Genomic DNA, 13,359 nt, shown 5'->3' on the forward strand with positions numbered 1-13,359 from the left:
CTACTGAAAATACAAAAATTAGCCAGGCATAGCGACGCGTATCTGTGGTTCCAGCTACTCAGGAGGATGAGGTGGAAGGATCATGTGAGCCCAGATGGTTGAGACTGCAGTGAGCTGAGATCATGCCACTGCATACCAGTCTGGGCAACAGCAGTAAGACCTTGTATCACAAAAAAAAAAAAAAAAAAAAAGGAAAGAAAAAGAAAGAAAAGAAAAGGTGAGGTTTAATGTGTTTATTATAAAATAATCTGAGTGCTCTTTTCACTCTACTGATATTAACTCTGATCAAATAAAGAAAATAATATCCTTATATTTAGAAATTGATTTGCAATACCTAATTTCACCAGAGGATGGTAGAATAGGGTCAAAATAGATGAAAAAGTTCTAGTTTATCTATTTTTCTCCCAGGAGTTCACAATAAAGCTAAATGATATGTCTAATTTGTAGGACTGTCAAAATCTATTTATTCGAAAGTAGAATTTAGAAAGGTAAGATGATTGGTTGGTTGGTTAATTTGCTTGTTGGTCTGTTTCATCTGCAGTAGGAAAAGGGAATGGGGATAATTCCATTCTGGGGGATAAACTGACATAGAAGTTCCTTGTCACACCAAATCAAGATAACAGGAAGCTAAGCCTCTGAGAGAACCATGAGCTTATTAGAGGAGCAGTTAAAAAACAAACTGAGTTGATTCGTAAGAACTTTACAAAAGCTGGAGAGAAGAGAACTAATTACCCAACCGCAACCTTCCATTCAAAAGCCTTTAAGGTTGGGAGGATTCTTAGTGAGGGCCGGGGGGTACTCAGCAGGGGACAGAAGGATTTCTTTTCTACGAATGAAAATTCCCACTGTACATCCTGCTAGGCATCTTGTCTCCCTCGTCATGCCTCTTCCTTTCCCATCTCATTCATCCTTCTAAACAGAGGCGAGTGATTTAGAAGATCTTCAAAGGAAACTTTGGCTGCTGAGCAGAGAAAAGGGGATACAGAGACCAGTCCACAGTTCATTTTCAAACACTAACTGAGCGCCAGCTATATGTGGACTGCCAGATCCCGGGATTTCAAAGATAAATAAGACCTGGTCCTTGCTCTTGAGAACTTAAAAACGTAGGAGTCAAGAGGCACTGCCTACCTCTCAATCCTCCCATCATGTAGGCTGTCTCACTAATGGTCCCCCAGTCACCATGTACACAAGCACTCTGACCTTGAGAAATTTTTGACTCACTGTTAAGCCCCTCTTCAAAGGCTCTAACACCTAATTGTTTCCCTCTACCTGGGTTATTGAGCCTGGGTTGCCCAGAGCATGTGTCTGAGATTCTTCTGGTCTCTTCTTCTCCAGACACCCTTCCCAGATTACAAACTCCCTGCCTTTGCTGATCTCTGAGGCTTGACCGTCTTCCTAGCCCAGCCCCACTTCTCCTAGACCTCGCACTTTGCCCTGCGTTTAATATCCTTTGTTGTCCAAGCAATAACCTTGTCCTGCCCTTGGACTTGAGGATGCCTGCTGGGCAGGCTCATTAGGGCTGGTGAGGGTAGAAAAGCACCTCAAGGCAACCTACACAGGCAAAGGTGAAAGTCAATTATCCATGGAAACTACAAATATTTACACCATAACTCAGCATAATATTGTATGGCATTGTTTCTTTGTGGCAGCATAGACAAAATCTAAGTCATCAGAACCTGCCTTTTGCATTCTCAATTCTTGGAAATGATCCAACAAAGAGATTAAGGGAGAAGTTCTGAGTTTCTGATTCCAAATCTGCTATTTATGTACTGATGACCTTGGATAAGTTACTTCACATCTGTGAACCTCAGTTTCCTCAGATAGAAACCAAATTAAGAATAATACCTTATAGCTTTGTTGTGAGGAGCAAATGAAATAATGTATGTTAAAGTATTAGCATGGTACTTGGCACAGAGTGAGTTTTCAATAAATGTTAGGATAAAATGACCATGGCAGCATGTGAAAGTGATTTTCTGATCACTTAAGAAATCTGAAAAATATTAGCATTAGAAATTTTGATTGCTTTTTTGTATTCTAAAAACTTCAGGGGGCAAATATATGAAAAATTCAATTAAAAAGAACCAGTTTTCACATCTCGTTAGTCAATCCGCAGTTCCTATGGGGGTGCTTATTCAAGCTTCTCCCTTTGAGATTGTTTCCCTTTTGCCACTTGCATTTTTAATTGCATTTTCTCTTTACTATAGACTTAAAAGAAATGCATCTTTTTTGTTTGTTTGTTTGAAACAGGGTCTCACTCTGTCACCCAGGCTGGAGTGCAGTGGCGTGATCTCTGCTTATGGCAACCTTGACCTCCGGGGATCAAGTGATTCTCATGACTCAGCTTCCTGAGTAGCTGGCATTCACCACGTCCGGCTAATTTTTGTATTTTTAGTAGAAACGAGGTCTTGCCATGTTGGCCAGGCTGGTCTCCAACTCTTGGCCTCAAGTGATCCACGCGCCTCAGCCTCCCAAAGTGCTGGTATTACAGGTGTGAACCATTGCAGTCAGCCGAAATGCATTAATTTTTTTAAAGTTAGGGTAGAAATACATGTAAAATGAAAAGTAAACCTTTCCCTCCCACCCAGACTTATTCTTTTTTTCTCCAGAAATAATCACTATCTCCTTTATCAAATTCTTAGCAATCTTTCAAGCTTCTGAACACTTTTTTGTTCACACAAAGGAGACCATACTATAATACTTCTGTGCTTCTTGTTTTCTCATTTAACACAATAACATGTTATATAACAAAACTTATAGATCTACTGCATTATTTTTAATGGCTACATGGTAAGACCTTTGCTTAAATGTAACATGCTTTAAGGCATTCCCTACTGATAGGCATTTATTTATGACTCTTGTTACTATAATAACAGTGTTTTATACCTTATGCACAATGTTTTATACATACCTTGGCAAGAATATGTGTAGGACAAATTTCTACAAATGATACAATTAGGTCAAAGATCAATGTATTTTTAATGTGAGTAGATATTACTACCAAACTGTCCCCCAATGCCATGGGGTGGTACCAAATTGCACTCCTCTCTCTCTGCAGGGCATGCAAGTATCTGCTTGCCTGCAACCTTCCACCATATGTATTATCCAAGTTTTAAATTGTTTTGATCTGACAGGTAAACAAATTCTTTGCCTTTTAAGTTTTTGTTTTCTTTGTCATTTTAATTTTCATTTTGTAAATTACAAATGAAACTAAGCATTTGTAATGTACTTATTAGCCATCTATATGTTTACAAACCACCTGGTAAAATATTTGCCCATTTTTCTATTATTTAATAAATTTGTAAGTGTCTTTCTATATTAAAGGAATTAATCCAGGACTGTCATATATCATGTGATACAGCATTACAACTTAAAAAGAAACTAGTTGCATCACTAATTACATATTCATATCTATATATCAGATATATAGCTGTTCCATCTATATAGCCTAAAAGAGAAAAATAAAATGAAAAAATTGAGACCGATTTTAAGGTTACAATAAATGTCGTTCTGGCATTTTATGATTTTACTTAATAAAATAAGCAATATCAATCAATCATTTATTTACTATGTTTACCCACACATATGAGTGACTCACAGATTTTTAATTAGATTAATTAATTATAATTAATAATATTTCAATCTTTATATCATTTTACAAAAATTTACTGTATAAGAGATCAGGCCATATGTGACTTGCCTAGAGAACTAAGTTCTGAAACGTACCTCTTTATTGCATTACCTATAATTATGTCATGGTGAGTGTTTAAAGTCATCAAGATATTTGATAAAATAATTCTAGAAGAAACCAGTACATACTAAAAAGGGTTGACAGTAGTGATAAGAAGCAAGATGATCATATTTTTTTTTTTCTAAACACTGGTGGTTGGTGAATGCTAATACTAGAAAAAAAATCACTATTTTATGATTCTTAAAAATCTCCACTTTTTCCCGTGAGTAATGCCCCAATTAGACTAAAAGTTTCTGAGAGATTGAAATATCTTATAGTTCTTTATAGGCCCCATAGTTAATAATTTTTCATAAATATTTGCACACTAAATATGAAATTAACAGCCATTTATAACTACCTTGAGTGTTACCTAGTTAACACTGTATACTGGGGCTTAGGTAAAAATCAGTGATTTCAGGATAAAGACATATGTTCCTATATCTAACTATTCCTGCTATATCTCTGATTCACCATGCTCACATACAATCCCTTATTCCTATAGTATTATATTTTATCTAATCCATTAAATACTTTAAAGTTTTTCTCATCTATTTATTGTTTCCAGTTATCTAAACATAACTAGTATTTACTAAACTATTAATCGTTTGCAGCAGTGTATTTTGGGAAAATGAATATAGGTATAGGAAAAATTATAGAACAAGAAAATGTCAAAAGTCAAGGTCAACAGTATCAACAATACCACGGAGTCCCATGTCCTTGGAACTTGAGGGTGCCCTAATCATGATGAAATGGTCCTAAAAAAGGTCAAAATGGTTTTAGAGGTCATCTGCTTACAAAAGTGCAGACACACACAGTGGCGATTCTTCTATCCTTAAGTTTCTCTTGCTCCACATATACCTGGATTTGTGAGAATAATGTGACTTAGAAGACTGTGCAGATCCAGGACTCTGAGAGTGGGGAGAGGCCCTCTGCATGAGGTTTCGGGAAATGGCCCTCTGGAGATTCTTCATGGGAGACTCTGCAGCCATGTTGATCACCCAGGGATGGTCCAAGGCCTGGCCAGCTGACATGCGATGACCAGCCTCCAAAATCAGTAGTTTGTCTATAAAGTCCTTTGCCAAGTGGGAAATGCTTGGCCAAGGCTGAGAACAAAAATAAATAAGTTAGAATAAAAGCAACAAAATAGAAATATACACAAACACAAAGAACCCTATTCTTAATTACATAGATTAATGCCAATCAAATCCAAAAAAACTTTTTCAAATAAGCAATTTTAATACTGTGTCATTACATACATAGAGGAACTAAACAACCACTTTTGAGGGAGGAAAAGAAAAAACTTTCACAGAAGAAAAAGACAAACACAAACACAGAAATTCTCTTCCAAACTCCGTCCAATGAGTGAGAAAACCTTCTCAGAAATCTGTCCATTGTGCTGTTGTTATCAATACGAGTTCCCATACTGCACTTACAGGAGCTGGACAAGGCAAAGCAGCTGTCTTTTATGAACTATGTCAACATCAGGTCAATGTGTGCAACATTGTGGTCATCTCACAGAGTTCCTGTGACTTCAAGAATGAGAAGCAGTAGAAGGGGAAAGTGGAATGGATTGACAAATCATCAACTACCTCCCTTTGAAAGCTTGCTCTGAGCCAGGCATAGTGGCTCACGTCTGTAATCCCAGCACTTTGGGAGGCTGAGGAAGAAGGATCTTTTGAGTCCAGGAGCTTGAGACCAGCCTGGGCAACACAGCAAGACCCCATCTCTACAGAAAATGTAAAAATTAGCCAGGCACACTGGCACATGTTTGTAATCCCAACTACTCAGAAAGCTGAGGTGGGACGATTCCTTGCGCATAGACATTCAAGGCTGCAGTGAGCTATGATGGCACCACCACACTCCCGCCTGGATGACAGAGTGAGACCCTGTCTCTCAAAAGAAAGAAAGAGGAGAAGGAGAGAGGGAGAGAGAGAGAGAGAGGAGAGAGAAGAGAAGAGAAGAGAAGAGATGAGAAGAGAAGAGAAGAGGAGAGGAGAGGAGAGAGGAGGGGAGGGGAGGGGAGAGGAAGAGAGAGGGAAAGAGAGAAAAGAAAGAAACGAAAGAAAAAGAAAGAAAGAAAGAAAGAAAGAAGGAGAAAGAGAGAAAGAAAGAAAGAAAGAAAGAAAGAAAGAAAGAAAGAAAGAAAGAAAGAAAGAAAGAAAGAAAGAGAGAAAGAAAGAAAGAGAGGGAGGGAGGAAGGAAGGAAAAGAAAGACAGAGAGGGAGGGAGGGAAGGAAGGAAGGAAGGAAGGAAGGAAGGAAGGAAGGAAGGAAGGAAGGAAAGGAGGGAATGAAGTGAAGTGCACTTCCTCAAACACACTGGGCCCTCACTGTTCCCAGTCAGCTGGGAACAAATAGATTCAACATGTAATAAATAGATTAAAATAGATTTGACTACAAATAGATTCGACATGTAACAGCGATGACACAGTACAATATGCACAGCTAAGTAGTTCCTATTTCAGGGATTTATTGTGGCAGTGTTTACAGCAATTGCATATACTTTAAGTACAATAGCAACACTTCATTGTGGCATTTGTGAGCATGGGGATAAGAAGACTGTTGCTTTATACTCAAATTTGCTTTCTGCATTATCTGCTGAGAAAGAAAAGAAACATTTAATCTGAGGAATGCAAGCCCCTTTAAATTATCAGGCCAAGAAAGGCACTGAAATATAACAGCCTTCACTTCTCATTCCCCTCTTGAGCTAAATAATTACCTCCTGAAGCCACTTGCTATGTGGGCTCTACACTAACTAACACCAAGTAGCCATAAAGTGCCATAGGTTGGACACCATCACTCATACCCTGCAGTTCAACAACATAGCCAATCACTAATCAATGTTATTTCTGTAAACCAGTGTTAATTCCTCTCAAACAACTTTGTGTCAGCCCAGACCGAAGAGCATACGCCTCACAGAAGTTGGGACGTTTTCCAGAGCAGCTGTCCTCACTTTGGCCTGATCACACAAGCTCTTAAAAATTATATTTTGTGCCTCAGCCTCATCCTTTAGGTTGACACTACCAGCAGATACCACATACCTGGAAAACACTGCAGTTTAGTATCCTTTGTCCTCTACAAAAGAGAAACATTGAGAAAATTGCCCATACGTTTGCTGTATCTCAAATACACTTTCTAGTTGATGAGTGTTTTTAAAAGATGGTGTTTCCAAGGAAAGACAAGGGAATCCTTCTATGTATTGTCTTTGCCCTTGTGTAAGGATAAATCAGAGTCCATACACAGACATCACACTCTCCAATCTCTCAGCACCCTATTAACTCTAGGTTTTGTTTTTTGTTATTTTGTTTGTTTTTTGTTATTTTGTTTGTTTTTTTAGAGATGGGGTCTTGTTATATTGCCCAGGCTGGACTTGAACTCCTGGTCTCAAGCCATCCTCCTGCCTCAGTTTCCCAAGTAACTGTGACTACAGGCCCACTCCTACCCCCACCCACGCCAACTTAACTCAGAATCTGTTTGTTTGTTTTTGAGATGGTGTTTCACTGTGTCGCCCAGGCTGGAGTGCAGTGGCACAATCTTGGCTCACTGCAACCTCCACCTCCCGGGTTCAGGCGATTCTCGTGCCTCAGTCTTCCAAGTAGTTGGGATTAGAGGCATGTGCCACCAAGCCCAGCTAATTTTTGTATTTTTGTAGAAACAGGGTTTCACCACATTAGCCAGGCTGGTCTCAAACTCCTAACTTCAGATGATCCGCCCGTCTCGGCTGCCCAAAGTGTTAGGATTACAGGCATGAACCGCTGCCCCCAACCTTAATCCAGAATATGAATAAGAAACCAGTAAAAGAACTCTTCTTTTTTTTCCTTCAGTGTATTTAGGTAAATGAGACATGAGAAATATTTATCCCAGAAATAAAAGTCATAAAATAAATGAGCATATCTGATAAATACTCAAACACAGGAAAAATAAAATATAACCTCTGCAAGTCTAGAAAAAGCACATCAGTGGCTGACACTCACAATGCCATGCCCTCTGGTTCTGGCTAGACATCTATTTGGCCCTGAATCCAGACACATTTATCTGAGCTCAAGACTATTTAAATGAAGGTTAAATTAGATGGCTCCTCTGGAACATTTTAAGACAAGCAACTGAATCTTTCTGAAAGAATATAAAATGTGTGCAGCAAGGTTTATGGAGAGCTTATTAAGATGACCCCAAATGATTGTACATTAAAATGCAGTTGCAGAAAATAAAGTAACTGGAAAAAAAGTTCTTCAGCCAAAGCTTATTATTCAAACATGAGTTATAAATTGCAGAATTCCTGAGCCATAAAGAACAACTGGAGAGTATCTAGGAGTCAACTTCACATTTCGTATTAGAAAAGGGCAGCTACGGAAAGAAAATGAACTATTTCATTTTTCTTTTATTAATCTAAAATCGATTTTCATCTGTTTAGTAAAGTATAAAATAGACTAATATACATATATGTACATATCTATTAATGAATAAAAATGGAGTATGCATGCCCCCAGATGTTTAACTAATAGTGCTATATAACCAAAAACAACTACGAAACCATAGCTTGAATCGAATACCCACTATGGACCAGCTGTCACCTGACAACATCATTTAGTCTTTTCACCAGCTTTCCCATCCACTTGATGTCCAATAAGCTTTCCTTATAATTTCTCCTCCCAAATTTGGCCATCTCCACTCTTTGCTTCAAAATTCCTCTTTGTTTGGCGTTTCTCGACAGTCTCAGGTAGACACGGCCCCGAGCCCCACTGCTAACCCATCTTACTGTGGAAAAAGCATGAGGTCAGTGGATCTGGACTAGACAGGCTGTCTGACCACACACAGCTCTGCCACCTCAGGGTCTCAGTTTCCTTGTCAGAAAAATGGGGACATCATATCTCCTTCACGAGATTGTCATTAGGACCAAATTAGACCAAGGATGTGAAAAATGATTTTCAACCTGTAAATATTGTTACTGTCGTTCTTGTTTGTATTAAATCCTTACACCTTAACTCCTTCCTCAGTTCTTTTGTGGACAGATTAACTAACTGAACTTAGAGAACTGGAATATGAAAATTATCCAATAATTCTCAAACCAGTTCCACTCGCGATAGCATGATAAATGTGCACCCTCAAAAAAAAGTTATGTGTTAAGAGGTGATGAACCATGTTACAAAGAAAAGGAGAACTTTATTTTATCCCAAGATCATTAAATTAATTTAGTTGCAAGTAAATTGTAACATTTGTGGATATTTCAGGCCTTTTTTTCCCCCTTTCTATTTTCTTCATCTGGTTCTTTGCTTATTTTTCTGTCTTTTCCAATAGAGATTGGCTTCACCGTGTAAAACAACAGTAACCCAAAACAGGCACAAAACTAAAACTTATACCAGCAACTGCACTACTTGTTAGCTTTAAAGGATTCAAAGGAATTCAGAGGGATGGTATCTTACATGCTCTAGATATCTTGACTCTCACCTTCAGAGAAGTAAAAAATGATTGTAGTTTACTGCTTTCCAGTTTTTTGATGAACAATTTTCCTCTACTGCTTGGCCACATCCAGGCCCTTTAAGAGAGTCTGGCTCTCGTCGCACAACACAGCCTGACCTGCCCTGGCGAGGACCTTGCTGGACTCTTCTCCAGCACGATTTCTCTAACTTCCTCTCAGTGGTGACTCTCTAACCCATCTCCCCAACTTGCCACTCGCTGGCTCTGTTCTCCAACTCCCTCCTATTCTGTCCTCTTCTTCCTTTCAGTTGCCTTCCGTGGTCTGGTAGTCAGACCCTTCCCTCTCCAGTTTTCTGCATCAGTTTCCAAATTAAATGTTCTGTTCAGGTTTCTCTTTATCTGAGGATCACCCATCACTTTGTGTACTATAGTTCCCCTATCTCTCCTCCTCACCATGAGTCCCAGGAATCCCATGGAGATTGGTGGCTCCTCTTCCGGGAGACAAGAGTCATATATTCAAGATCAATATTTTCATTCTCTTCTTTTTTATGAACACAAATTAGTGGGGCTAATTTAATATCTTGTGAAAGAGATTGGTAAATATCCAAAAGCTAACTAGGTAACTGGTTTAAAAATGACTAACAGTCCTACAACTAGTCAACGCTTTAATATTTCTCAGTTCCTTTGCATAAATGCCCACAAAGAATCATTATTAAAAATACTTATTAGGACAAGGAGTGGTGGCTTGTGCCAGAAATCTCAGCATTTTGGAAGGCCGAGGCAGAAGGACCACTTGAGCCCAAGAGTTCAAGACCAACCTGGATAACACAGTGAGACATTGTCTCTACAATAAATACAAAAATTAGCTTAGCGTGGTGATGCGCACCTCTAGTCCCAGCTTCTCTGGAGGCTGAGGTGGCAGGGTCACTTAAGCCCAAGGAGGTTGAGGCTGCAGTGAACTGTGATCATACCACAGTAACCAGCCTGGGTGACAGAGCAAGACCCTGTCTCAAAATACAAAGAAACAAAAAGTATTAAAAAGCTAAACACTATACACACATACACACACACAACATAGACCCAGTCCCTAAAATTCTAGATGCAAACCTTTGAATTTAAGATTGTAATTAATGTTGCAATTTGCTAAATATAGAGCTCTTGAAGTATAGGGTACTTATCAGTGGATTTAATTAAATAATTTTTTAAAAGCTACAAATATCTCTATTTTTAAAAAATAAATAAATAAGCTATCTTTCAATTCCTTGCACTAGAAGAACTCATTGTCGCATTTATCTCCACAAAAATCCTAAGTTTTATTAAAAATTTCTACTCGTGACAACCTTCTGATGAATTTTCCTTCCTTCTTTGAACATTAGTGTATGGTCTTTGTAGAATTTAACTCAAGGCTTTGCAAATAAATGTTACGTAAATATGCCCCAAACTGATTACTCTGCATGACTGTGTTAGTAGTAGACACGGCAAAAATTACTCTTCCACCTCTCAGGGAGCAGAAGATTCCATACATCATTTTTGTCATAGATATTTAATATTTTTATTTCTTTATTTCTCAATCTACAAAGCAGATTTTTAATGCTTTATCTTGCCAAAAATGAAACTGCAGAAAGAAAAAGCGTTGACTAATTATGTCAGAATGCTCTGTCTGCTGGGGCATTTGTAAACTCCGGGAAGAGTGAATACATACTCACAAGTCATAGGTACCATTTAATTTTAAAATGGAAAGTTAATTAATCTTACACTAGGCTCATAAAGAGGATATTTTTGTGCGTGAAGAGGTTCTGCTTTGAGAGAAGGAATGCTTCCATTTCTTTACTCATAAGGAAAACACTAAATTTAAGTAAAATTGGGGACAGTTGAAGTTTTTTGAGCACCTACTATTTTTCAAAGCACCAGAAATTAACAAGAGGGGTGTTCCATTTTCTCCAAAGAAAAAACAACACAGGAGTGTCCAAAATAATTTTTTTTAAATTGGCCTTTGAATCCCAAATCAACAGATGACTCATTTTTCTATGCATAATATACATTTATTATTCATAACTAGTGCTTATAGTATAAACATATAGAATAATGTGTTTATTATTTATAACTAGTTCTTGCAGTATAAAACTAATAAAATATAATATAAACATAGAATTAATATTAAGTCAGTTTCTGGAAACTTTACTCAAATAGTTCCTTTCCTCTCAACTCTGTGAATTCCACTGTGATACCAAGGTCAAGATGCAACCTAATCAAGGAAGCAGACAGCATAGTTACGTTTATACTCTAATCACTAATGCAAGGTGAAATCTACACAGTCAAAACAAAATGCACCACCATCATTTCCCTTCCTAGAAACGTTATTGTCTGTGATTGAGTTTAAGAGATGAAGGTTTATATCCATTCAGTTTAAGGCAAGTCAGAGAAGAGATGAAGAAAGTGATAAAGCAGAAAATGAATTTACTTTTGTAGGATTTGAAACCACTAAAATTATTTTCTATAAAATAACTTTTAAAGTAAAAATATCATTAAAAACCGTTAAGCACCACATTTTTTGGTGAGCATAAGTACTTAGGAACTAAATCATAGGAATGGGAAACAAATTACAGGAATTAAGGCTTAGCAGACCTATCTGAAATATGGTAGAGTATTCATTTCAAGAATTCTAGTCATGATGGAAAGAGAATTAAAATATTGAAGGTTCTGCTTTTGTTTCCTTTTTTCCTACTTAATAACCTGAACGGAGAACAAGAGAATAAGAGAAATTAGTGGAGAAAAGGAGACAGAACAAAATTGGGATCATGGCTGGTGAAAATGAGCTTAATCAATCAGACATGTTACTTCTAAAAGAGAATATCAGCAAAAGTTTTTCCTAGCAGTGTGAGAATCATAGGTGAACCTAAGTAGATAGGGACCATATTCTATCAATATCCATGTGGGATTTAAAAATATATATACATATATATGTTTTTAGGCCAGGTACTGTGGTTCACATCTGTAATCCCAGCAACTCAGGAGGTCAAGGCAGAAGGATCACTTGAGACCAAGAGTTCAGGACCAGCCTGGGCAATATAATGAGGCCCTATCTCTGCAAAACATTTTTTTTTAAAAAATGAGCTGTGCATGGCACATACCTGTAGTTCCAGCTACTCTGAAAGCAGAGGTGAGAAGATTGCTTGAGCCCAGGGAATTTGGGGTTGCAGTGAGCTATGATCACGCCACTGCACTCCAGCCTGCTGGGTGACAGAGTGAGACCTTGTCTCTCAAAAAAGAAAAAAATGTTTTTAATACCACTGTCTGTCCTTGTCTGGCTAATATGGTTGTAAGACTCCTTTTTAAAAAATCAGTATATTGCTCACCAAAGAAACATGACTGTGATACAGTGGAATATAATTAGACAATAATATATGATTCACAACTCATTGATGAGAATTCTTGTAATTAATCATTAATATTAAAATTCTAACACCAACCTTTCTTCACTATTCCATGTAAAAGATTTAAAAGGTGCACTTGATAAATGAAGTTTGTACTGCAGAAAAAAGCCATAAAACTAATCACTTACTTATGCAAAATTCAAACTTTCAGTCCCAGTCTCCCAAGTTAATAGTAACAATAACAAAAATAACGAACATATATATAGCACTAACTCTGTACATAGTAGCATGTGAAAATAGTCTCAGCACCTAAATCTATTAGCTCAATTGATCTTCACAACAACCCTGTTAGGTAGGTGCCACCATGATTACCATTTCACAAATGCAGAAACTGAGATACAGAAAAAATTTTTTAATGTCCAAAGTTATAGAGTTAGTAAATTGCAGAGCTGGTAGTGGAATCCAGCCAGTCTTGTTCCAGATCATGGAATTTTTTTTTTGGTTTGGTTTGTTTGTTGTTGTTGTTGTTTAGAGAGAAGGTCTCACTCTGTTATCCAGAAGACTAGAGTGCAGTGGTGTGATCATAGCTCGCTGCAGCCATGATCCTCTTGACTCAGCCTCTCAAGTGGCTAGGACTATAGGCACATGCCACCATGCTCACCTAATTTTAAAAAACTGTTTTTTGTGGAGATGGGGTCTTGTTATGTTGCCCAGGCTGGCCTTGAACTCCTGGGCTCAAGTGATCCTCTCACCTCAGCCTCCCAAAGCACTGGGATTATAAATATGAGCCACCATGCCTGGCCCAGATTGTGTTCTTTATTATATTACATAGTTTTTCAAAATA

At 37.8% G+C, this 13,359-nt stretch overlaps 1 protein-coding gene across 1 annotated transcript in view; it reads right to left on the bottom strand.

Moving 5' to 3' along the window:
• Nucleotides 1-4,430: 4,430 nt before the first annotated feature.
• The window catches only part of PSKH2 (protein serine kinase H2), a 33,238-nt gene continuing 24,309 nt past the window's right edge, over nucleotides 4,431-13,359 (bottom strand). The window contains exon 3 of the mRNA XM_011968052.1: nucleotides 4,431-4,830. Within this exon, the coding sequence (XP_011823442.1) occupies nucleotides 4,519-4,830 (312 nt within the window). The 3' untranslated portion in view covers nucleotides 4,431-4,518. The remainder of the gene's footprint in view (nucleotides 4,831-13,359) is intronic.

The sequence above is a fragment of the Mandrillus leucophaeus genome, unplaced genomic scaffold (genome assembly GCF_000951045.1).
Source record: "Mandrillus leucophaeus isolate KB7577 unplaced genomic scaffold, Mleu.le_1.0 Scaffold826, whole genome shotgun sequence".
In the NCBI taxonomy this organism is placed as follows: Eukaryota; Metazoa; Chordata; class Mammalia; order Primates; family Cercopithecidae; genus Mandrillus; species Mandrillus leucophaeus.